The sequence below is a fragment of the Euleptes europaea genome, chromosome 3, assembly GCF_029931775.1.
Source record: "Euleptes europaea isolate rEulEur1 chromosome 3, rEulEur1.hap1, whole genome shotgun sequence".
In the NCBI taxonomy this organism is placed as follows: domain Eukaryota; kingdom Metazoa; phylum Chordata; class Lepidosauria; order Squamata; family Sphaerodactylidae; genus Euleptes; species Euleptes europaea.
In genome coordinates, this window is record NC_079314.1 from 87,765,795 (window position 1) to 87,792,757 (window position 26,963).

General features: G+C 39.5%; 1 protein-coding gene across 2 annotated transcripts; it reads left to right on the forward strand.

Moving 5' to 3' along the window:
• Positions 1-25,392, forward strand: LUC7L2 (LUC7 like 2, pre-mRNA splicing factor). Of its 2 annotated transcripts, XM_056846180.1 has the most exons (11): positions 40-212; positions 6,783-6,853; positions 8,213-8,307; positions 13,441-13,539; positions 14,349-14,459; positions 15,337-15,480; positions 16,705-16,881; positions 20,998-21,089; positions 21,773-21,802; positions 22,505-22,699; positions 24,863-25,392. In XM_056846180.1, the coding sequence occupies exons 2-11, from the start codon at positions 6,796-6,798 to the stop codon at positions 25,059-25,061; spliced, it is 1,200 nt and encodes a 399-aa protein (XP_056702158.1). In that variant the 5' UTR covers positions 40-212; positions 6,783-6,795; the 3' UTR covers positions 25,062-25,392. The 2 variants fall into 2 exon arrangements, with proteins under 2 accessions (XP_056702157.1, XP_056702158.1); XM_056846179.1 differs by lacking the exon at positions 6,783-6,853 and having other exon boundaries at positions 1-212.
• Positions 25,393-26,963: the final 1,571 nt, after the last annotated feature.

Sequence of the window (26,963 nt, forward strand, 5' to 3'; positions counted from 1 at the left end):
CGGCCTTAAAGAGAGAGCGAGAAAGACCGATTCCTCCCGAGCTTGTCCCTGAGAGAAGCAACCGCCGCGTCGGATTCGACACCTTCTAGGCCGCTGTGGGCGGGGCTTACGGGGACTAGGCCGGCCCTCCCGGGCCCCGTGCGCTTCCAGGATGTCGGCACAGGCCCAGATGCGCGCGATGTTGGACCAGCTCATGGGCACCTCCCGGGACGGTAAGAAGTACTGCCTGCCCCTCAGGCTTGAGGAAGGCGGAGACGTGCCGGGGGGGGGGGGGAGAAGGAGAGAGACAGGAAAGGCCTGGTGCGATGATTGGCAGGGCCTACGTATCGCCTTTTTCTCCTCCCTTCTAGGGGCGGGGCTTAAGAGGGGGTGAGATGCCGGCGTCCCCAGTGCCGCCGCTGTGAATCGCTGAAGAGCGGTGTTGTTGTTGGGGGGGATGATGAGAGAAACGCTGCTCGCCTCCCTTGAAGGCAAGCGCGGGACAGGGAAGCTGTGCCTCCTGCTCCACTGAAGAATGGGTGTTTCTGCCCTCCGTCACGTAAGCAGCATTGAGGCGACACTGTCTCGGCCAATGGATCAACTGGATCAGGACTTAGTTAACACCGAGACACGAAATTGTCCCATCCGTAGTTCATCTCGGCTCAGTGAAACAGCAGTTTGCCTTATTATAAAGGGGGTCGGGGCGGAGACGTGGATCGGCTTGATTCGGCCGTGATTCCAAACGATGAAGTATATTTTTGTTCATGGCCAACCTATTGGAAATCTGACCCAAACCAGCATTTCAAACCAAAATCTCTATAGAAATTTCGGCATAATTAACGGGATCTGTTTTTTTTTAAAAAAATAATAGAACAAAACAGAAAGTCGTTGTGTGGGAGCATTCTTATGTATTCAGAATTTGTCCAGATCCGTTTCTGGTTTTGCTGTTATCGTGTATTTAATTTCTTTAAACATGGATGACTTATTGGTTCTTGTAGGTTATCCGGGCTGTGTAACCGTGGTCTTGGAATTTTCTTTCCTGACGTTTCGCTGTGGCAGGCATCTTCAGAGTACTCATAGGGGTAACTACTCTGAAGTGTTACTACTCTGAAGATGTGTTACTACTCTGAAGATGCCTGCCACAGCTGCTGGCGAAACGTCAGGAAAGAAAATACCAAGACCACGGTTACACAGCCCGGATAACCTACAAGAACCAATGAACTCTGACCGTGAAAGCCTTCGACAATATTATGGATGACTTAGTTGGAATAAAAATGTTAATAACAAGCATTCTCAGGAAGCTACATGTCAGCATAAAACTTTGAAATTAAAAAAAAGTTAAAAAAAACTTTGAAATTCCTGTTTTATGAGACCATTTGTGTATTTCAGTGGAATTCAGAGCAGTCTCATTCATTAATGAGTTTCATAGTATAACAACCATTTATGCTGATCATGTACTGGGAAGGAGAAAGAGAGCAGTGGATTTGCTGTCATATGAACCATGTGAAAATCTGCATGTAAAGAAGACTTCTTCCCTTAACCTATGAAGCATTTTTTTCTGGCTTTGTGATCTTATGCGGCTTTCATACTATTTAACCTAAACTTGCTTCCTTTAGGTTAAGGTGTGTTATCCCTTTCACTATTTCTGGTATTTAAAGTATGTCCATTTCATCCTCCTTGGCACAGCATCTTATTCATCACTTAAATTCAGTTTATCCATTGTAACTTCTGGATCTCCTTCAGTTATGTGGCTACTTATTTGTTTATTGCCCTGGTTTCTACTTTTACACGTCTTAGATTATTTTATCTGTTATCTTCAGTTTGTCTAAATCACTTGGAATTCAGGTGGGGGCAGTGTCTTTATAGAAGAACTGTGAACTATACACAGAGTTTAGAAATGGAAGTTCAATATGGCTAGCATCAAAATTTTAAGTATATTTGCAAGATGTAGAGTAGCATCTGTGTATTATATATTTTCATGTCATTAGTATGTTCAATAATGATGGTAACTTAGAAAGGAAAACTTTCCAGAAGCCATGGAAGAAAACCAAGTTTTGTCGGGTTTCTTTTGGATGGAGGGGATGGAAATTTTGGGAAAATTTGAAACCTATGCAAGCATGTCTTAATCATAAAGCTATTTTACTGGTTGAATAGCACAACCATCATGTTTAATTTTGGATATGAAATTGTAATATTAGAAATATATAATTGGTTTTTGCTATTGAAGAGGTAAGGAAAAATAAAAGATAGAACTAGAAAACACAATTTTTGCAAGTAAACAGAAGGAAGTGATTTGCTTAGACAGAAATGATCTCATTCAACATCATACTTCAAATAAAATTTTATAACACTGAAAGCAGATGAACTCTTCAGTAGCATATTATTGCTGTATAAATCATGGCATGCAACTTGTGGACCAGATAGTCACATTTAAATAATCAATTCTTGAAAACATTGTTTATCTACATTATACAAATAATCAGATAACAATACTATTACACATTTGAATGAGTAGAACATTGTCTTAATAAGATTTAACTAATTCCAAATGATACAGTATTTAATAAGAGTTATTTTTGTAGTGCTCCCCAAATTTCCAGCTTTTCCTTTGGAAAATGGAATATTTGGAGCAAAGTGTCTTTAACAGGCTCACTAAACATAGTGAATTGTTATCGGTTCCTGTGTGTGTGTGTGCGTGCCGTCAAGTCACAGCTGACTTATGGCAACCCCCCTAGGGATTTCAAAGTAAGAGATGTTTGGAGGTGGTTTGCCATTGCCTGCTTCTGCATGGCTGAGAGAGTTCTGAGAGAGCTGTGACTGGCCCAGGGTCACCCAGCAGGCTTCATGTGGAGGAGTTGGGAATAGAACCTGGTTCTCCAGATTAGAGTCTGTTGCTTTTAACCACACCACCACGCTGGCTCTCATATCAGTACCTGTACTAATGTAAATCATGCAACCTTACTAATGAAATTGAAATGATTGTTTCTAAAAATAATGCTTTGAATGCCATCACCCTGTGACTGCTTTCACCTAATTCCTTCAGGTTATGACAAACTTGTTTTGCAGATTTGTTCCTGGTTTCTTGATACATGAATGCTTGCTAAAAAAAACCTGTTTAATAGCATAGGGTTCATTTCAGTGTTCCCTAAAACCATGTAATCAGGATATAATTGGATGCCTATGTGCTTAGAAGTTACCTTGATACTTATCACAAAAATTGCCATGGTTGAAAGTAGAAATATATGTGTAACTATTCAATGTGTTTGATAAACCTCTCACTCAAAATTTTCAGTGCAGTTAATCAGAATTGAAAAGAGCTAAGTAATATGTTAGGTTTTGGCTAGTTTGTTTTCTTGGTCTAGGGTTCCCCATGCTTCCAGACTCTGATCTTTCCATGATTGTCTCTGCACATCCTCTCACAAGGGTGTGTGTGTGAAAACAGGTAGGACTATAGTTAGATGGAAACAGGTAAATATGATGGGTTTCTTCAGTGGACTGATCTTGAAGATTAAGACAAATACTTCTATACTGCACAAATCATATTTTCAGTTTGTACAAATTTTGGGTTGTGAAGTAATAGGTAGCTTTCCTGCAGCAAATTTGCAGCAGTCAGAATTGGTGATTCTCATTTTCCAGATTCCTGCTGATCTAGTTCCCATGACCGAAAGTCAGGTGTGGGTTATGTCAACCTGTAGACATTGAGTACATTGTAACTCATACAATATTACAGTGGATGAATATTAGAGACCTGTATCTAACAAGAACTACATTGTATGCCTACCATATTTAGTGCTTTACTTAAGTTTGAGATTCTGGACACGTGTTTTTAATCTTTTAATAGAATCCATATGTATAATTTAAAATTACCTTGTGATAGCAATATTTGATGGGGTAGACTCCTGCTGCTGGCATTGGGGGCACATTTCTATCCTATTTGAACTGTGGGGGCAGAATGCACAGAGAAGTCTCTCTACAACTTTGCCGTTTTAGGGCATTGTTAATCTGCAAGTGACAGTGTCCTAAGAGTACAGCTTTCTATTTTATCTATTAGCTACCCACATTTTGTGGTTGCTACTGACCTCTTTCCTCCTGTGATTCTTATAAGTATGCCAGAGAACTTGAGAGAGGAAACCTGAAGACCCTCATGTTGCTTTATGTTTTGCAATGAGAAATCTTGGAGAGCTGTCTGTCCCACAGATAAGTACATAATAATACCCCTCCTCCCCTCTCCTGGTTAGTTTTATGGAGGCCTGGTCCAAGAATTTCTCATTTAATTTTCTTTCTGTTTTGCCAATGGAATTTTAGGTGTTGCCTTAGACATATAATTACTGGCTTTAAAAATATTCATACTGTGTCAGATTGTATAAAAATGTTAAAGAGCCCTTTAAAGATAGCCATATTCAATGCCTCGAGCAGATTCAACAAAATGCTCCAGAGTCTGTCTATAAGTTTTAAGTACAAATCATAGTCTGATGTTTTGGTACACAAAAACTCCAAATATTCTAGGGCCTCTAATATCTGGTAATAACAAGTCTTACTTTTTAAAGGGTTCCATGTCTTTCCATATTTTTAATTACAAAGTGGTAGCTAATGATTTGGAAGTAAAGTGACAATAGGGAGCAAGCAAGCTAAAACTTACTTCCAAAAGTGGGGTTTTCCAGTACAAATAACAAATTGGTTAGTTAGTCTTATTTATTTGGTATGTATGAGGTTTTTAAAATTTGATTAAAATGTAGTGCAGAAACTGAGGCTCTTGAACAGTTTTGCATTCTGGGAACATCAGGCATGAGAACGGCAATAGTACCTTTTCTGCTTTTGAGAGTAATGTATACAAGAGGACTATCTGATGAAGCTTTTCTCAATAGTTGCCAAAACATGTTTTCCTGAACTATTTGGAAAAGGACTAGGGTAAAAATGTAGTAGATAGAGATGGATCATGGAAGAATTACTATGCTCTTATTGAGAGTTGAGTCTGTATGAGTGGCAGAAGAAGAGTAAATTTCCTGTGGTGTCTCAGAAGAGATAGTGGAAAAGAGGATCACTGTTAGCTGAAAGTTTAATTCGCCTACAATTCTTGTATGTATAATCTATCCTGTTGTACCCATTTTGTAGGAAAGTAGGGTTAACCTTGGGTAATGTCAAGGCACAGCTTACTTGGTTGACATTTTGGGATGGTGTCTTTGAAAAGGAAACACCTGATGATTTTATTGTGTTTCTGTTATGAACAAATTAAGCAACTTTTTGAATTGCATTGTAGTCTCCATCAGTGAAATTACTTACAATACTGTATCTGCAGAAATCCAAGCTAGGATGCTTTATAAAAGAGGTGCATTATAATACATCTATCAGTAGCTACTAGCTATGGTGACAAAGATAACCATATTCAGAGGCAGTAAACCTCTGAATGCCAGAGGAAACATCAGGCGAAGGCCTCTGTGCTCTGTTGTTGGCCAGAGTAACTGGTTGGCCATTGTCTGAGACAGGATGTTGGACTAGATGGACCACTGATTTGGTTCAGCAGGGCTCTTCTTTATGTTCTTATGATATAGAGGTAGACCTAAATTCCATTTGTCTTATTTGGATATTAATCGCATTGCTGTTGATTCTTATCTCTTAAATAGCTAATAACTGGATGTAAGAAAACAGTTATAGCAGCATAATTATGCCGTTAATGTATGTAGGAGATATATATAGTGCCATAAATGGGAAAAATCATGGGTAGACCTGAAACCAAGAGTTAGCGAAAGGGTAGGGTTAAACATGCATTGTTGCAGACCTCCTCTTTAGTTAACCTATGAATCCATCTCCTCCTTTAAATAACCACAACAGTGTTGCATAATGTGTAAGCTGAAAAACAAGTCATTATAAAAGGGAGCTTATAGATTTCTAAATACTTTATTATGAACAAGAATTAATACCTAGTTGTGGTGAAAATAACATTTGGATATTGTTTTGGCATTTGAGGTTGGGTAGAGTATGGTTCCTTTAACATTGTACAGGGAGCTGAGTTTTAAAAACCAGGAAAATATGTAATATTTATGCATAACAATTGTCCTCATGGGTTTTATATAATTGCTTCCACCTTTGTTACAGAAATATGGTTTGGGCCAGACACCTTGCATAAAAGGAAGCTGCTGTTTCTAAAGATGAACTTAATTTTGTAATTGCATACGTTCAACGTTACTATTTCATGTCATACATAAATTAAAGGCATCTGAGGGCACTGGCATATGTAACAATAGGCTTTAGGATATCTGTATACCTGGGTGCTGATGAGCTAGAGTAGCAACCATGTTTTAAACATTTTCTTAAAAAATAAATGAGCAAAAATGATAGTTTCCATTATTTAAAATTTCACAGTTCTCCCATGAGAGTTCACTTTTATATAATGATTTACATTTTATGATCAAGCCACGGTTGCTGAAAACTATTTGTTTTTAAAAATGGAAACAGCTATTTTTGTAAGCAGGACTGGAAAATATTTCGAATTCTAGAAACCAGAATCAAATTTTAGGCCCAGCATCAAATTCATAGGTTCCTGGGTAATTTTAGAGGAAGAAGTATAAACAAAATAGTAATACCTAGGAATTAAAATATTTTTCCAGCCCAGCCCTGGTTAAGCGACAGCTACTTTAAGTAAACTCACACAAAATAGGCTAGTGCATTGCTGTCAGGCACAACACAATTCAGGTTTCCCTCCATTCTTTACAATCAACATGTATTTCTAGATGCTGTGATGAAAATGCTGCCAGACTTTATTATATACAAACTGAACAATCTGGCCCCTTGTTTTATTTATAAAGGTTCAATGTATCTATGCCTGCCTACTTCATTCTGCAAGGGAGTGTCAGAAAGGCCCCGCATTCGCCGAGCCGTGAGTTATTGCTAACTTTTCAGATGTGTTAATTAATGTGTAACGAGCGCACATGTGTCTTAAAAAGAGAGCAAGACTGGGAGGAAAATATCTTCAATTCCCTCAAGTATTCTGTAGTAGTAGGCATGACTTGTAAGGACAACTCTAAATTTTCATTAATTTAGATCTATTAAATTGAGAGACTTAGCATCTGAAAACCTACTGTTGAACTACTCTGAAGCTGTTATAGGATGTGAATTACTTAATTTAATTATTCTGTTGAGTGTTTGTTTCTGAAATGAAAGTTTAATTTAAGTGGAATATGGCCCATCTGAAAAAAAGTTTGCATTTTATCTCTACATAGGACAACTAGTTTAAAAACTGGAATTACACAGTGGAATGATTGGGTCAAGGATTTGGAGCATAGATTTAAACTGAGTGTTCCAAACTTAATAGAATGAAGTGATGACTACATTTGTAACTGCTACCTTTTCTACCTTCTGAGGTTAAAGTGAGGGGGGGGGAGTTGTGAAGACATCCTTTTTTGTTTCAGAAAGAAGCTTTCTTCTGCTTCAGTAATTCACCAATAGGTTTTCACTTTACATAATGGCAATTTTAAGGATTAAATAAAAGACGCGAGTTGTGAAGCTGCTGCTACATCTTTAGACAGGAAGTACCTCCTGAGAGGACCTCCTTTGCAAGTCTGAAAGAATGACCTTTCTATTGTACCTTGAGGGACAGTAACCCCTGCAGTAAATCAGTAGCCAGGTAATTGAGTTTACAATTTAGATCTAATATTTCCAACCTTGTTCACAGATGTGCTTGATTAGACTTGCAATTGGACTTCAATGTGTGGTAAGCAGGCTGATGCTTTTGTGTTTCTAGAAGTCTCATTTTGTCATTAATGTAGATACACTGTGTTCAGCTTACAGGGTAATTGTTTAATACAGCCGGTAGGCATTCTTGTTTCTTCCAGTGTTCTAGGTTTATAAACTCTTCCACCTGTGTTCATCCTGCCCAAAGAAAAAGGCCTCTGCAGCCATGCCATGAATGAAGTATCGAAGAAATGTCAGTGGCATTTAGTAGAAACTCAAGAAATGTAAACACTTGCAATGCTGTTCATGCCAATTGCGAAGTGTGTTAAAAATCTGTGACTTTTCTCTATGTGTAGTTACATGTTTAATATTGGGTGTATTAGTGTCATGTTGTATTTAAAAGTTACTACGTTTAAATACTGAGCTAGTGTAAAGGTTTAGATTCTACTTTGTCAGTTTCTTTTGTGTAACATGGAGAACAATCCTTTGGATGCAAATAAAACAACACTGACCTTTAGAACATTCCATATTTGTCTAATGAGTTATGTGTATTTCTGTATTACAGGGGACACTACCCGTCAGCGAATCAAATTCAGTGATGACAGAGTATGCAAAAGTCATCTTCTCAACTGCTGCCCTCATGACGTCCTCTCTGGAACAGTGCGTATTTTATAATTTTTAAATATTGCTTACAGAAATATTTACAAATTCCAGCAGTTTGTGACCCTAGTTCTTAGATTTGTAGGCAGCTCTATTCAATATATTGCTATTTGTTCATATAAAATGAGCTAATGAACCAAAATACAATGTTGAATGTTGAGTAAAAGATCCTGTAATAAAAAGACCAGAGCATATCAGCTCTTTCCCTCCTAGCGCCCCTGTTTGTAAAATGGTATAATCTGAATCGTGCTCTGGCACCTTGTGAACAGTCTGCTAGTCTTCTTGATCTTTTCTCCTGCTCTGAGTTAATTCTGCTGCTAGTCTTCCATGTTGACTTTTTTTTTTTTCATAGCACAGGCTTTTCATAATACTGGAGCAAGTGTGGTATAGTGGTTAAGAGCAGCGGTCTCTAATCTGGTGAACGTGGTTTGTTTCCCCACTCCTACACATGAAGCCTGCTGGGTGACCTTGGGCTAGTTACAGTTGTCTCCAAACTCTTGTCAGCCCTGCCTACCTCATAAGGTGTCTATTGTGGAGAGGAGAAGGGAAGGCGATTGTAAGCCGGTTTGAGACTCCTTAAAGATAGAGAAAATAAGAGTATAAAAACAAGCTCTTCTTAACAAAAAAAATTTGGCTCTGAGATCCAGCCCCAAAATTTGGGAGCTAGGCTCATTTTTCAGCATACAAGGTTTCATTTTTTAATACCGTATATACTCGAGTATAAGCCGAGTTTTTTTAGCCATGATTTTTGGCTTAAAAAACTCACCTTGGCTTATACTCAGGTCAGTACGGTAATTCGCCTGCCGGGCCCTCTCCCAGTGCGCTCCCGCCGGCCAGCTGATGGGCAGGCTGTTCCGCCTTCTCCCCCCCACACCCGATCGCGCCTTCTGCGTGGCGGCGGTGGCAGCTTCTTCCCCCCACCCCACCCGATCGCGCGTTTTGCGCGGCGGCGGCGGTTTCTTCCCCACCCCACCCTGCCTTCTGGGCGGCGGCAGTTTCTTCCCCCCCCCACCTCTCCACCCCCCCCACCTCACCCGGTCCGGTCCTCCCGCTTGCCAGCTGACCCTGCGGGGCCTCCTGCGCGCAGGGAGGGGGCCGCCGCTGCCACCGCCTGCCTGTGCGCCTGGAGCTCGGTCAGGTAAGCCTGCGGGGGGTGGGGGTGCATTTCCCCCTCGGCTTATACGTGGGTACCTAATTTTTCCCCAGTTTGGGGGTGAAATTAGGCACCTCGGCTTATACTCGGGTTGGCTTATACCCGAGTATATACGGTCACCATATTTTCTAATTATTGCTACAAAACCTAAACCTAACCTTTTCACAGTTACCTGTAATTTTATTAAAAGTACAATAAAAGTTGTAGAAATAGAGGAGCAGCACTGGTTGTCATCATCACAATAAAATAGCTGACCTCTAATCCTAGCCTAATTTCTCACCAACTTTTCATAATTTCATTTGTGGGTTTTAAAAATTCAATTTAATTGAATATTGAAGACAGTACAAATGCAGCTGGTTAAGAAAGGAATTCATCAACCACTAGTAAATGGTGTAAGGTTTTTATATAAACAAGCAATGACCAGTACTTCATGCACACTTTTATATCATACAGCAAAACATTCTCATGCAAAATAATAAATAAGCTTTGAGTTGGATCCAGCCAGCTCTTTTGTTCAATCCAAGCAGTTCCTCTCCTTACTACAGCCCCTCTTCCACATGGCTGTTATTCATGGAGGCCCCATGATCCTTTATTCCTTTTCACCAGTGGGAAAAACTGGTTGGATCCAGCCTTTGTACTTTTACTGAGAATTGCTGGGACGCTACAATAAAATTGTTGCTGAAAACAGCAGGAATGATAAAACGTTTAGGCATTCTTTAACTATTTCAGTTTCTGTGTACTTTGCCACAGTTAAAGTGGCATTAGGGAAAAACATTCATAGACACTCATACTGTATTTTGAGCTATTTGCTTAGATACTTTTACTTTACCTTCACTTCATTTCAAAGAGGTCAACATCATTTTTATCCTGTCTTTCTTCCAGAGAATTCTGAGTGGTATATGTTGTTGCAACCCTTATCAGCCCTGACAGAGTTTTGTGATTGCCGAGAGTTTATCCAGTAAACTTTGTGGCCAAAAGAGGAATTTGGTTTGGTTGTGGTTTTTCTATTCAACATTAGAGAGCCAACTTCATTTCAAAATATTGTCGAAGGCTTTCACGGTCAGAGTTCATTGGTTCTCGTAGGTTATCCGAGCTGTGTAACCGTGGTCTTGGTATTTTCTTTCCTGACATTTCGCCAGCAGCTGTGGCCGGCATCTTCAGAGGAGTAACACTGAAGGTCAGTGAAGAGACACTGTCCTTTAGTGTTACTGAAGGAAGAATCAAACTGGCTTACAATTGCCTTCGCTTCCCCTCTCCACAACACACACCCTGTGAGGTAGGTGGGACTGAGAGAGCTCTAAGAGAGTTGTGACTAGCCCAAGGTCACCCAGCTGGCTTCATGTGGAGGAGTGGGGAAACCAACCCAGTTCACCAGATTAGCGTCCGCCGCTCATGTGGAGGAGTGGGGAATCAAACCCAGTTCTCCAGATTAGAGTCCACTGCCCCAAACCACTGTTCTCAACCACTATACCACACTGGCTCATAATGGCTAGTAGCCATCGATGGTCTGGTCCTTAAAGCCATCTGTGCTAGTGGCTATCACTATGTCAACTGGGAGGAAATGCCACAGCTTGTTTATAATTGTTTATTTATATTGTTTTTAAAAAAATTGTAATTCCACAAGAGAGAAAGGTGGCTAGTAAATGTTGTAAATAAAATATAGTTGCTTATTGAGGAAAGAAGTACTTCCTTTCATATGTCCTGAATGTGTTCCTCATCAATTTACTGAGTGTCACTATGTCCTAGTGTTATGGGGAAATACTCTACCCACACCTTATTTAATAAACCTCTGTCATGTTCCACAGCTTATTTAATAAACCTCTGCCATGTTAAATCATCTGAAAAGTCCCAGACTCTAGCTTCCCCTCATAGGAAACGTGCTCCGATCCCTTAATCTTTTCAGATAGCAGGCTTCTAAAATTCCTAATAGGAGACAAGTTCTGCGTTAGTGGCAAAATCTTAATACATTGGAAAAATAAGAATGTGTGTTTTTTGTGTGTTTAATTTGTTTTAGTATATTTTATCCCACTCCTCTTGCAAAGACCTCAGGGTGACATAGACTGTACTCCGTTCCCCATTTACAGTGCATTCCTGAAGGTGGGGCGAATCGCAGCAGCCAGGACAACACAGCTGAGAAGCTTCCTCAGAGGCTTCCCGGCTACCTTGGAGGGGGAAAAAAGCCTTTTTTTCCAAAATAAAACCAGGAAAAAAGGCTTTTTCCCCCATAGGGGAAAGCAGGCCTGTGCCACCATCCCAGAAGGCGTTCCTGGGGTGAAAGGGGTTTGGAAGCTGCCTAATGGCAGCTCCGCCCCCCAAATGCCCCAGGAACACCTCCCGGAATGCTGGCGTGGGGACTTGCACCGGTAGAACGCTGGCGGGAGGGCCCACCGGCAACTGAGCCCCATGCTACCCCCGCAGTCCAGAGGGGCCAGCGTAAGTGGCACTGTGCCAGCGTCCGTACCAGTTTGCACGGCGCAAGTGGCATGGGGCCAGCATAGTGGTCACGCCAGCTCCTAAGAGCATTTGCCCCCCCATTCAGGAATGCACTGTTAATCCTCGCAACAACCCTGTGACGTAATTTAAACAGGGAGTAACTGGCCCAAGGTTGCTGAATAAGTTTCATGGCAGTCTGGTAACTTGAACCTGGGACTTACAGATCCTATTCCAGCACACAGTTTATTTATATAGAGAATGTCTCTGCTGTTTATTCAGAGACCTGCTTGAGGCAGCACACAACATAAAACAAGATTGAGCTGCAAAAACATAAAATAATTAAATTAAGCCATTTAAAACAGCCAGTAAGAACCCAGAGCTGAAAACATTTAGCATAATGCTGGATACAGAATTGACTTATGTATGAGTTAAAAGCAAATAGATGTATCTATTTTGTAATGCCTTACTAATGAAAGATGTTGGATATGGAGGAGTATCCATATACTTTAAGTGAGCGGTTGTAATTACTGAGTGTATTGTATCTATTTGCTGTTAATTTCTGTAAAAATCAAAGACATTACAATGGTTTAAATTCTACAAGCTTTCCACTGATGGTGGAACCTTCATCTGGCAGAAGTGGTAGGATATAAGCCTAAGTCTCTCCCAGTGTATTGACAGGGGTGGTTAGAGACATAGAAAAAATTTATCAGGCCTGGAGAAGTAGACAAGATAATTCAACAATTTATTCTCAGGCATCAGTATCCAGCAGTGGTTAACCTGTACACACATTCATAATAATCAGCAAGAAAATTTTAAATATCAATTTGAAGCTGAGAAAATCTGTTCAGAATTCTATTTTGTAAAAACAAAGAGATAGCTAACTTAGCATGTATTACCTACAGAATTTTCAGCCATGCATCCTGTGGTACAATACTTCAACATCAGTGGAATGCTTGCAGAATTTAAACCATTGTAATTTTTTGTACTCATATGAAATAGTTGTCTTCGTTGTCAGGAGATAAGTTAAAAGGGTATGAATGGAGTATGTGCCATTTGTTTGGATTGTAATTCATAATCTCCCCTTTTTAGGGTCTTTATTAAACAGTGGATAAGCATGCTTGTTAGGGCGAAAAAGAGAGAAGACTTATTCAGAATGATTCAGTCTTATAAGTTCAAGTACCAGTAGAAATGCGAATGCTACAAGTGATTACACCACTTCCAAGAGGAATCCAATAACAAAAGTCATGTGGTACATTTATTAAGGCCAATCAATATAACGCTGGTAGGATGGCAGCAGTACATGGCTAAAATTCAAACAAATATTAGTTGGCTATTGGTAGTTTGAGCAGTATTATATTGGACATCTTAATATGGACTGGTTCTGATCACTTGTGAGAAGACCGCTGTTATGCTAATTAATTCAAATGTTACATTGTTAATCTGAATTTACATGAAGTTTGATTACTTTACAATATTTGATCAGAGTATTACTTAAATCCACTTTGTATTTAGTGTATCTATGTCAAATTCTATTTTTCTGTCTTTAGAGGATGGACCTTGGAGAATGTCTGAAGGTGCATGATTTGGCATTAAGAGCAGATTATGAAATCGCATCCAAAGAACAAGACTTTTTCTTTGAGCTTGATGTACGTTTTTTCTTTGAATTCTCTCTAACATATAACTGTGATGGGAGGTGTAACAGTGAGGGAAGTTGACTCAAGCACATGGTGTCATGCTGGTTTTGGTTTGTTAAATAAACCTTGATCCTAGTAACCTTGATTTAGAATTCTTGGTTAGTTGATTAATGGTGGAACATCATTGGGCCTGTAGTAGGAATAAGAGAAATGGGACATTTTGTTGAAAGTTTTTATACTTGGGAATCAACTACTCAGCAGGGCTTACCTTCTGTAGTTTTGATAAAGTTAATAAATACCATATGTGATATATTCAAGATGATTGCTTTCAGCGAAGACATGGAACAGGAACATACAAGTAGCAATATTAAAAGATGCCCTTTGGGAAGTGGAAAACCATGTTTTAATCCTGTAACATTCACAATGAGGAGCTAGGGCATAATTTTCTATATGTGAAATCCAACCCCTCCTCATTTTAACTCCTTGCCAGTTCAAATTCACTCAAGGGTATTCATTCCTCCTATGCAGTTGCACATCTCATTGATTGACTGTTTTGAATTACTCTTCAGTACTAAAAGTACAGGAATGGAAGAGTTTTGACAACTGAAAATGTTCTTGTTAGTTTTAGTATTCCTGGAAATGTGATTTAAATTTGCTTTAGGATCTCCTAGAAAGCCTTGATCAAGTGTATTAACTTAAGTGTAAAAGGTTTAAGATTTTTGGTGCAACTTTTCTAATGTTGCAAGTTTAATCTGCAGTGAGTGAATTTGTTTTGTCTAATGAAAAATGTTTATTTTGGGCAATGACTTTTGTTGCCTTAGGCAATGGATCATCTGCAGTCATTCATAGCTGACTGTGATAGAAGAACTGAAGTGGCAAAGAAAAGATTGGCAGAAACCCAAGAAGAGATCAGCGCTGAAGTTGCAGCCAAGGTAAGCATTTAGCACTTGTTAGGCACTTTGTTTAGAACTCCTCTGAGTACAGTTTTTTTAAACCATTTGTTTCTCCAGAACGTTTTAGTGTGGAAAATGCTTTTAACCATTTCATTATTTTCAACAAACCTCTGAAGTCGCTAGTAGCCCACTTTACAGATGTGGAAGTGCAGCTAAGAAAGGATAATATCAACAGTAGTCATTATAAGTGTTGATGGCTGAACAGGGAGTTGAACCCGGGCTTCCTTGATCCAGTTCAAATATTGTATTCATTATGCTGTGGTTTAGTAATGTCTAAAGTTGGGGGCCCTGACCTGTATGGCCCAGGCTAGCCTGATCTCAGAAGCTAAGCAGGGTTGGTCCTGGCTATTACTTGGATGGGAGACCACTGAGGAATACCAGAGTTGCTATGCAGAGGAAGGCAATGGCAAACCACCTATGTTAGTCTCTTGCCTTTAAAACCCTACTCAGTTGCCCTAAGTTGGGTGTGACTTGATGGCACTATACATATACACAAGGAGGTCAGTTAATCTATATTCTCACAACAATCTTGTAAGGTACATTTCTCTAAGAGGATGTCTGGTTCAGTTACCCAACGAGTTTTGTGGGAGTTTGAAACCAAGTCTCAAAGGTCTAATACTCTGATCTCTATACCATACTGGCTCTTGTTTTACACTCTACATAGCTTGTGGTAAAGAATAGACAATTTATTAAAGAGATGGATCAGTTGTAATCTATGTAATCTCCTTTTGTTAATGCATTCTTTATACTGCAGTGGCTTCTGCATATTTCTGAAATGTTGTTGTGAGATGTACATCTCAACCTTGCTGGAAGAAAACTGTTTCAGTCATTATTTTATCTCATATTTCCCCCAAAGGCTGAACGAGTCCATGAACTGAATGAAGAAATTGGGAAGCTGCTTGCCAAAGTAGAGCAACTTGGGGCTGATGGAAATGTGGAAGAATCACAGAAAGTAATGGATGAAGTGGAGAAAGCAAGGGCAAAGAAGAGGGAAGCAGAGGTAATTCGAACCAGTATTCTTAAGCAGCTGATTTAATTTTGTCCTTTGAGGCTAAAACGGCACTTCCATATTTATTAATTTTTACAATCCATAATTAAGTTGATCCACAGTACTGGCAAATATCAAGCGCCTTAAAAATTGCTTCAACTGTATTTGTTAGTTTAGTTTAATACGATCCAAGACCAACAATAAAAACTTTTACATAATAAAAGAATAATATCTGTATACATCAATACATACTTGTCAAACACGATCACACACTCATAAGAGAACCATTAAAAACTAAGCTTAAATAAAACATAGTTACAGTCCATATATAAATATAAAAAACACTCATCCATTAGGTTCGACCCATGCTCGCCTAGTCTTCATTACTCGCCACCCAAATTTGGCCATTTTAAAGGTTAGCTTGGTGTCCTTATCTGAGAGCATGTTAGAAAGACTAGTTGCTCTAGTTCTTCCTGGGTAGCTAGCTATTACAAGGGAAATGTCTTTTATTTTATTATAAATTTTGCAGTCAAAAAAAGACATGTTCAAGGGTCTGTGCTCACATCAGAACAAGGGCATAAACGTTCACCATAGGGTATCTTTTTACATCTTCCTTCCAGTACAGCTGAAGGGAGAGCATTATAACGTAGCAAGGTAAAGGCCCTCCTATAATCAGGGTTATCCAAATGAATAAGATAAGGCATTAGGGCCACATTAGTAAGGGTGCTTCGATTGTAACACACGTTTTTGAGTCTATTTAGAACTGTATTTGTTGTCCCCAAAAATCCAGTAAGTCCCCATATGTAGTAAGGTTTGTTCTTTTAGCCCTTTGTTTCTCACTGTGTCTACTGCAAAGCTGTACTGACCTCTGTTTCAGTGATTCTGAAAGTATAGCATGCTGCAGTAGGAAGCAGAAATTATATTAAACTTTATAAGAGAACTACAGGCATTTCACTCAAATCAGAGGGGGGATACTCCTAAATATTTTTGATCCACTCTGGTGGTTCACTGGAAAGAGTCAACAGGAGCATTCTATCCTTGATCACACTCTTTCCTTCCTTGTCCATGCAGCAATGATGGCCAGTCCACAGATTAACTTTCCAGGTTACTGATAGCAACTGCCCCTCCCTTGATTTGTTCGCAAATTAATCCTCCACCCCACAAATTAATCATCTACCTCTACCTGTTAAGGATGTCTGTCCATGCATTTGTGAGAATATATTATGTGTCTTTCAGGAAGTGTACAGAAATTCAATGCCTGCCTCTAGCTTCCAGCAGCAGAAGCTTCGTGTCTGTGAAGTGTGCTCAGCCTATCTTGGTCTACATGATAATGACAGGCGGCTTGCTGATCACTTTGGAGGAAAACTGCACTTGGGTTTTATTGAAATAAGAGAGAAACTTGAGGAGCTTAGGGTAATTATATATATTTTTCTTAAATCCATTAGTGATAACTGGTTACTGGTCAGACAGTTGTAACAGATGTCCATTAATTGGTATCTCATGTTTTGAACCAGTGATGTGGCTGGGAATGAGGGGTTATATTTCAGAAGAGCTGGTATAATTGCTTACATGCCACTGATCTTTTGAACATCTGTTTAAGAACCACAGGTGGCAAATGCAGAATTTTTTTTCTGGGGATCATGAGTTAACATTCTGAATGCATCGCATCAGGGCAGGACTTTTCTGACCCTCTTCACTTGCTAACCTCCCTTCTGTGGAAGATATTTCATGAAGAAATACACAAGTTTAGCAAAGCCTCCAGTTGTGTAGTTCTTCTGCACTGTGTGCTGTCTACCATCAGATTACCAGTTTGATTCTTTAGTATAGATTGAGGGTTTTGGTTTTAAAACATTCTTTACCTTCAGCAGTATATAGCAGGGTTGCAATGGAAATGCTCACTGAAAAATTAACCCATTGCTTAGACAGGGTTGCCACTTTCTGGAAAGTCAGGAAAAGGTAGGGAAATGAAAATTAGTCAGGGAAAATGTGATTAAGACACACTTTTGAAATGCCTTTGGAAGAAGTCAGTCTGCACTTGTGACAGTTGACGTAGAGAAGTGGCAGAATACAAGTGTAATGTAACGATGCTCACATATTCCATAATTTCATTCTATGACTTTAAAAATGATTGTTGGCTGATGGTCTTTTCCTAATTTTCCCCTCCCCTTTTACTTTTCGAATTATTTTTTTCAAAAATAAAATAATTTTTTAAAAAAGATTATTTAAAAAAACATACAAGGTTTAAAGTTAAGTTTTAACAGACGATTCCCTAGCCCTCGTGAAAGGAATGATATACATGCGATGGAGCTTTTGCCTCTGCTAAACGCAGAGCTGAGTTAAATGTAAAGCTTGCAAATGAATTTTTCTGCTCTTGGATTTCATGGAGAACAAACACCTTCCACAGTGCACTATGCAAAGTAAAGTTTGCAAATGGGGTTTGTCTGCTCCTGTTGAAATTTGCAGAGAACACACTCTTGCTCCCCCGCTCCTGACTTCTCCCAAACATAAAGCTTGCAGATGGGTTTGTCTTCTTTTGCTAGACTGTGGAAATAGTCTGCAAGCATTGAAGCTCCAACTCCTTCTTTGCTGCTGATATGCTGATTACACATTCTGGAACCCAGAAAGTTCCAGCTTCAGAAAACTGCTACTTTGCTAGATGGGCAGGCGAGTGCTCCTGTGGAAGGCTGCATTGGGAACTTTGCTTTGAAGATGGCTTTTAAGAGGACAGTTTTTAGTATGCACTACTTCATGCTGAGTTAATTCTATGGCTATCATCAGTTGCTGGAGACAAAGACAGAAGTTATAAAGTGCTACAGAACATTTGAACTAAGTGATAATGGGAATTAGAGCTGTGCAGTCTCATGCACAAGGGGCCATCACACCAGAAGAACCTGAAAATTAAATCAACAGCCTGTTAAAATGTGTTTTGGTTCAAAACCAAGTACAAGTTCAGGTAGTAAAAGCACTGAAGAGGAAGAGAGAAGGTCTGAAAACACTGAAAAACAAGGTGATGAAAAATGCAAAGAACTACCTGCTACACAAAACAGTATGGCTGCCTATGTAATCAAAGATTGTGTTAGGATAGCAGAGTGCCTGTGGACTTTGCAGCTATTGATGAAGATGTCGTTTAACTATTGCAACAACATCAATGAATTATCCAGGCCAATTTTCTCAGGTAGCCAAGTAGCCCAACAGTTTCATCTTGGAAAAACAAAAGCAATGTATGTTGTGGTTTTTGGCTTGGCACCATACTTCGGTGACTTATTGAAACAACAGAAACCATGCCAGACATTTGTTATCTGTTCTGATGAAGCTTTGAATAAGGTGATTCCAGAGAGTCAGATGAATTTAGTGGTTCGTTTTTGGGATGAATGCTGCCAAAATGTTTCCATGTAGTACCTGACCAGTATTTTTCTTCAAAATGCTACTGCTTCTTCAGAAGTTTCAAGAAGACACGTTTTCTTTACCAGTTTCAAAATTGCTACAGGTGTCTATGAATGGGCCAAATGTAAATAATCTTTTTCTGAAAAAATTGAAAGAAGGAATGAAAACTCTGACTGGAAAGAAGAAGAAAACGAATTGATCCCAAGATCACCATCATGTTGTACATGGGTCTTTTAAAACAGGATTGCATGCAGTGAAATGGGACCTTAATTCAGTTTTGTGCAACATGTATTATCTGTTCAAAGATTCCCCAGCTAGGCGGCATCATACGCTGCTATAACGAAGCATGCAATTTCTCCAGAAGCTTTGCTCCGCTGGGTGGTTGGAGAATGTTGCATGTCTTGATAGAGCTATCACTGTTTTTGACAACGTAAAGAAGTATGTGGAAGAAACAAAGGTCCCTAACAGTAAACTGCAAGCTACATAAAATCTCCAATGCAAGATCCACTCATGAAGTGTAAAATGGCATTCATAAAAACAGGTGTTCCCGGGGCTTTCTGTAGAGTGGAGTTGCTGGTAGGCAGCTTCCTAACCCTTTTCAGCCCCCTTTAGCAACAGCGGTGCTGCACAAGCTTTTTGTTGGCACAGCATCGCTGTTTTCAATGGGACTTTTTGCCCCTTTTCTTATTTTTCTTTTTAAAAATGCCCCCTTTCCCCCTTGCTGCAGCGGCCAAACCCCTTTGGAGGTGCCGCAGCACTGCCACAGCCACACCGACCCCGGCCGCTGCAGGACTCAGGAGTGGGCTGTTAGTGAGCATCAAGCGGCCAAGTTTTACCTAGAATGTCAAAACATGGTGGTAGCAGTTGTTGAGAAGTTGGTTGAGAGAAGTGCTTTGAAGTGCAAGATGGTTTGGGGCTTATCAGCATTAGATCCTACCATCATTGTACACAAATCAAATGTTTGTATCACTAGAATAGGGACTGTACTTGAACTTCTACATGCAGCAGATCAAATTAATGACACAACAGCTGAAAAATCAAAGCAACAGTACACTGCTTTAACCACTGCTGCCCACAATGAATTCAAGGTTCAGTTTCAAGCATACGTGGTAAGACAAGATGATGAAGTTGGTTTGGACACATTTTACAGTGGTATTTTGATGGCTAACAAGAATTTCTCAGATTTGTGGAATGTTCTCAAGATGTGCTGTATCCTCTCTCATGGTAGTGCTTCAGTTGAAAGTGGATTTTCAATTAATAAGTCAACATAGAGAATTTGCATGAAGAAGCTGTTGTCTGTCAATGCCAAGTTTCTGATTTTGTCCTGAATTCTGGAGGACTTGAATCCATTGTAATTGATAGGAGTCTGTTGCAGTCGGTCAGGCATGCTCATACAAGATACACAGAGTACTTAGATGTTAATCACCTTAAGCAACAAGAAGAATCTCTGAGAAAAGAAGAAACTTCAAGGAAAAATTAAACACTATGAAAATGCTAAAAAAAGACTGAGAAAAGAAGCCAAAATGGAAAAAGAAACACTTGATGAGAAATGAAGGGAGCTGCAAAACAAAAAGAAAAAAACTGCAGAAGTAACAGCTGTATGTTGTTGTTCAGTCTTTTTTCAAAATGGATGTATTCAGATTTATTTATTTATTCAAATGTATAACCCACCCTTATCCCCAGCGAACCAGGCTCAGGGCGGATAACAATGTTTAAAGAAATTCATATTGAAGCTCTTGTTTTTACAAATGTTTTTGCATTTCAGAACGTGTGTAGGTCTAATCTGTTTAATCAAACCTTTATTTAATATAATGTAACATGCATTTTTGAGCTTGGGGTTATTTTTGCATGGTGGTCAGGGAAATCGACAAAAATTGATTGCATGGAAAGTCAGGGAAATGGAAATTTTAGTGGCAACCCTGTTAGATCACCTCTGCAAAGAGTGTCCTCATTAATGCCCTCTTTGGAATGAACAAAGATGATTTTTATTATATATACCTTTAATTCTACATGATCCTGCGAGATTAGGTATACGATTGGTCAGGGCCAAGAAATTGGAAGAGAAGCAAACACAATCTTGTAAATGCTTTGGTAGTTCCAATCCACATAAAGGTAGTTACAAAAAATGTTACATTTGTTTTTCAGAGGATTGTGGCTGATAAACAAGAGAAAAGAAATCAGGAACGTCTCAAGAGGAGAGAAGAGAGGGAGAGGGAAGAAAAAGAGAAACTAAGGAGGTATAAATCAGTTGCAGTTGTCAGTCAGCATGACAAGAATGTATTTGCATTTGCTGCCTAGTTTAAAGCGATCTTGCTGTTTCAGGTTTGCCGCTAGGATAAATTCTAGCCACTTGAGTATGTGATTGGAATGAATTTTCAGACCAGGAAAACCAAGTGAATTTCAAATCAAGGACATCTTCATAGTAACCAACATGATCAGTCATCAAAGATAATATTCAGTATCAGTCAGTTCACTGTACAGCTTCCCAGAATGTCAGGCAATTCTAAACTTCTGGTGACTGCATGATTTTGAGCATTCTGTAGTTGCCAAGTACTAGGAACAGTTGCTTATGAGAAGTGGTGGTAATACTTAAAATGCTGAAATGCTTATTTTCTCCATAGTTTCCATTTATATAATCTTAATTTTTAAGGCTGTCAAAGTATTTACTCTGAAGAACTCCACTTGTAGTTCTTTAACAGTGTGTGTATATGTATGGGGGGGAATTGATTACATCTAAGACTATGGTCTCTTTTGTTCAATAACCGTAGTTCTGATTTGGATTTTATGCTCTTGTTTAGCATCACCTGTGCACTGAATGTGCAAAATACATTGCTTTAATTATATCCTGTTCTGGTTAGTGGATTGTGCAAGTTCACATTTCAGCATATATTTACTTATGTATTTTTACCCCTCTTTTCAGGTCCCGATCCCATAGCAAAAACCCCAAGAGGTAAAATACCAGCTTTACTTTTCCTGTGAATTTTTACAAGTACTGTATTTTGGTATCATTAGTACCCACAGTCTTCCTTAGTGACAAGAAGCACGGTCCCAGTTCCTGTCACTTTGATGGAATGTGACTGTGGCAGGTAGATCCACAACTTGCTGTTGTTTAATCACTGGCCATAGATCACAACCAGCATGGCTCATTTCTTAATGGAATTTTTAAACCCAAAGTTATTAGTGATGCGATGAGGGATAGACAGCTTGGTTGAGTTGATCGTTTAGCCACAGAGGAAGCCTGTCTGCTGTGAAATGCGTTATGAGCCTCTGTTGGACTTTGAAAGCTGCTGGGCAGTTTTTGTAGAAATATTGAGCAGCAAACTAGTATTTGAGAGGCACTTGGAAGATAGCTTTAAGGTTTTTTAGACCCAGAGGTGTTTGAACTCCCACATGACACATCCTGGTATTGGTGTGGATTGCAGTAGCTGTTGCCTTGCTGGCCACAGATGATGATGGCTCTTGGCCATTTTTAAAGAACCGCTACTATGAAGTCGGGTATCTGTAAAACTACAGGTTTGCCTTCAAAGTCCCATGAAATGTTGAAATTTTCAAACTTCTTACAGCAGAAATTGATTGTCAGAGATTCGTTTCACAGGGCTGACTTGGTAGAACTGTTGGAGTTCTTTTTTATCCACTCTGAGTCTCCTTTCAGATCTAGATCCCGTGATCGCCGCAAACATCGATCTCGTTCCTCCTCACGTGACCGAAAGAGAAGAACTCGATCAAGATCCCGTGAGAAACGTCACCGCCACAGATCTCGTTCCACCAGTCGCAGCAGAAGCCGCAGCCACCAGAGAAGCAGGCATAGCTCCAGGGACAGGAGCAGGGAACGCAGCTCTAAAAAAAGGTAACTGTTGGGTCAGCAGGAAGGAGTAGTTCACACTCAAAAACGTCCATGACATTTCACTACTGTTATTGTGGGAACATTGATGACACCTTGAGTATTACCCTGATTTTAACCATGCTTAATATTCTGCATCAAAGGAGGTATTGTGTCATGGAATAATGTCCCATAACATTTAATTGTAACACTGGATATTTCAATATTAGTGTTAGTCATAGCATGTAAAATCTTATATATTCAACCTGTTTTCAAAAATTATGGTAGTATAATATTTCTGAGTAGTTTCACTTGTATGGAGATTAAAACTTGTTTGACACCTTTATGTGCCTCTGTGTTCTTTACAGTGGGTAGCCGTGTTAGTCTGTCTGCAGTAGTAGAAAAGGGCAAGAGTCCAGTAGTACCTTAAAGACTAACAAAAATATTTTCTAGTAGGGTATGAGCTTTCGTGAGCCACAGCTCACTTCTTCAGATACAGCTAGAATGTGAATCCATCTGTCTTTAAGTAGAGGAGGGTGAATTCAGACAAGCATTAGTATGTAAATGTTAACAGTATGTAAATGTGAATAGCAGGCGTGATGGGATTAGGTGTGGTATGCAGAAGAGTCTGTGATATCCAGGGGAGAGATGGGTGTGGAGAAATCAGCATTGGTAATGAGCCATGAATGCAAGGTCTTTATTCAGCCCAGGTAAATGCATTGTCTTTAGTTTGAATATCAACTGTAATTCAGCAGTTTCTCTTTCCAATCTCCCTTTGAAATTCCTGTGTTCCTTAGTACACTTCTTTGGATGGTGAGGGAATGTTCTATTTTTAACAGAAACGGTGGATTCACAATTCTTTGTCAGTTTTCAAACTTGACTGTATTTCTTTCAACCTTGCTTGGAGTTGCAGATCAGTTTTATTTGGGACGTGTTAGGTCTCCATAATTGTCATGGTGCTCCCACGATACATCGTATCTGGTCTTATTGGACACCCGAATTGTTAAATTGGCTCTCAGAAATTTGCTTCAGCAGAACTTTATGAATATATAGTTCACCTGTGTTTTTATTGTTAATTTAACTTTGCCTTGTAACAGTGATGATGGTTTGTGGTCCCATGGATATGTGTGGGTCATCAAGCATTCCATTGATGACATATTAGTGTTTTCTTGTAGTGTTACCTTAATTCCTTTCTTTTCTCTGTGTGCAGTTTGTCACCAAGTCATGTTGTTTCTCCCTATAAAACATCACAAAAATCTGTTTTTCTCTGTCTCCCATGCCTTAAAGTCTAGTCATCTCCCATCTTGATTACTGTAACCCCTTTTTGTCTTTTCCTTGTATCATCCTAGTCCTTTTTTCTCTGTATATAAATTTGCTTCCCAGATCATTTACCCTTCTAGGCATACTGAGATCATATGAAGCCCTTTCTGCATCCAGAACACTTTGCCTTAACTATGGCCCACATGATACTTCTGTTCTTACTTGTTTATATATCTACTGATCACCTTAAGAGGATTCCACTTGTTTCCCCTTGCTGCTGCTTATGCTTGGAGCTCATTCCTAGAACAACTAGATAGCACCACATCTTTCCCTCCTTTAAACCACCACATTTTCTGTAGAACCTTACGCTCGGTCTGTAGAAACGTATGTCCCACCCCTTTCTTCTCCATTTTCAGCTCAGGGGGTGCGGGGTAGAAATGAAGCAAATAAATAGAATTAACTAGGAAGATCAAGGTTCAGATGCCAGTTCAGCCATGAAGCTCCATGGGTGACCTTGGGCTAGTCTGTCTCTTGGGTGATAAGATAAAATGGAACAATGGTGAATCGTGTGTACCTCCCTCAGCTGCATGGAGGAAGACACAATGACAGTGTACAAATAGCAAAACAGATACAGTGAATCTAGGAAAAGGCTTTATTTTTCTCCTTGCATGGTATGTTTTCTTCGAATTACATGGAAAATGTACTAGGCAGCAGCTCATTTTAAAATTTGATCCTTCCTTCCTTTAGAATTTTAACTGAGGAAAATATCTACATATAGGAAGTTGTCCAAATTTGCACTGTCCCCAATTCTGACTCTGGAAATAGTGCAGTTTGTGTCTGCTTTTTCATGCTCTGATAAAAACTGACTTCTAAGTTGAACAAGTAAACAAATACAAAGAATAAGCTATCAAATGGATTATATTTTTTCAGATCCTCAAAAGAAAGATCATCCAGAGATAAAGAACGGTCACGAGACCGTAACAGAACATCACGTGACAAAGACAGGACCTCCAGAGAGAAATCGCCTAGAGACCGAGATTGCAAAGACAGGAAGCGTTCCTATGAAAGTGCTAATGGCCGATCAGAAGACAGAAGGAGCTCAGAGGAGCGTGAAGCAGGGGAAATATAACTGGCTGTACATTCACTTGATCCTTTAGCTTCCTATGGAGTTGCATACTGTGGTTTAGTTTACAGTTATTCAAAGGGACACCAGTGAGCAGATCCACACACTGATCCAACTAGAGTAGATGTACAGTGTATAAAAATGGTTATAATGAAGTCTGAATAGACCCTTACGATTGGTGACAGCTAAAGCAGTGTCCTTTCCCTCCCCTTCCTTACAACAAACTTGTAAAACATTATTTTCACAAATTCTCTCTTCAAGACAACATTTTTATGTACCATGATGTAGATCTCAATGTTTTATTCTCCTTTTTTCAATACAAGTTATAGTGAACAAACTATATTGTGCTCTTTGCCTTGGATGCTTTGAAACCTTTATAAAATCCTCTAATTTTCCTCCAGTCCAGACAGCAGCACTGAGTGGTTTTTAAAAAGGGTGGGTGGGTGGTGGTCTCAAGCTTTTATTATCACTGTAAGACTGTGTTCTCAGTTGCTTCTTGAGAATCCCGGATGTTTGCCAGTATGTTTAGATTGGGGACATGTGCTGGAGAAAGCAGAAATGTGTTTTTTTATGTTATTTTTTACAGTGCCTATTTAGACTTGGAAATTGAACAGCTGTTGCATTTCATCCTTTTTTAAAATTTCTGTTGAAACTTTGAAATCAAAGCCATCCCCATAACTGTACCATTTGATTGGTATGTGTTCGATATACTTGTTTTTTTCCCATAAGACTTTTTTCTGCTTTTTCTTGTGGGGTGTTAACTGCACATACTTAATTGTAAAAAAATAAATAAAAATAAACAAACAAACCCAGTATCGTCCAATGGAATAGCTGTGTGTTCCCTACTCCCTCCTCACAATTAAAGTATGTGTTGCTAATGAATATGTTTTCTTAGCAGTTTAATTATGTGTGGAAACTACATGGTGAAAGATAATTAGTTGCACATAACCTTAGGCCCTGAAAAGAAGATATGCTGACTTAGCTGTTGCCTTTATACATATGCAGTGGTAGGTTCCACCTGGGGAAGTTAGTTGTAACAGAATTTCATTGACATACAAATCCTGGTGTATAGGAAGGAAACACTATATTTTACATGGGCAGCTGCATTCAGAAGACCAAGTAAACTGGAGATGGAGTGAAAGCTTCCAAACCCAGAAAGGCTTCAATCATGGCAGGCACATTTAAAGCTGAATTCAGGCCTCTCTGAACACACACACAATGTATCTGGCATTGGGGCTGTACATCCTTCAGATTCTTTGCCAAAAGCATAATCGTTCAAATACTTGTTTAAATGCTGATTCATATTTTGTCTCAACTAGATGAGCTTATATTAATGAGTTTTTTTGCAAACTGATTTCATTATTGTCGAAGGCTTTCACGGTCAGAGTTCATTGGTTCTTGTAGGTTATCCGGGCTGTGTAACCGTGGTTACACAGCCCGGATAACCTACAAGAACCAATGATTTCATTATTGTTCTGCTCATAGGTCATATTATCTGGGCTTAATAGGGAAATTCTAGACCCATTTCAATCTCACTTCCAGCGGGGGTTTGGAACATAGACTGCTTTGGTTGCCTTGGTTGATGACCTTTCTAGAACTAGACGGGAAATATGACCCTGCTAGTTCTGCTAGATCTTTCAGTGGCCTTTTGATACTATTGACCATGATATTCTACTGAGCCACCTCTCAGCACTGGGACTAAGTGGCACTATGTTATGGTGGTTCGAGTTCTGGGGGGGTGTTCTCGCTCTGGAAGAGGAGGTCATCTGTAAAGAGGGTGTTTCCGTTCCTCTTGCTTCTGGGAGGCAGGACTAAAACTTTGACTTCCTCTGAGGAAACGCCCCCTCATTTCCAGTTCTTTCCTGCCTCGCATCGGGAGAGCAGGCTCTATCAGCAGCTCTCTACTAA

Excerpts from the sequence above, each read along its gene's own strand:
- LUC7L2 (XM_056846179.1), top strand. The coding sequence starts at position 152 with ATGTCGGCACAGGCCCAGATGCGCGCGATGTTGGACCAGCTCATGGGC. Across the intron at positions 13,540-14,348 it reads ACTTTTTCTTTGAGCTTGAT|GCAATGGATCATCTGCAGTC; the intron begins GTACGTTTTTTC and ends TTGTTGCCTTAG. Across the intron at positions 21,090-21,772 it reads GAAAAAGAGAAACTAAGGAG|GTCCCGATCCCATAGCAAAA; the intron begins GTATAAATCAGT and ends CCCTCTTTTCAG.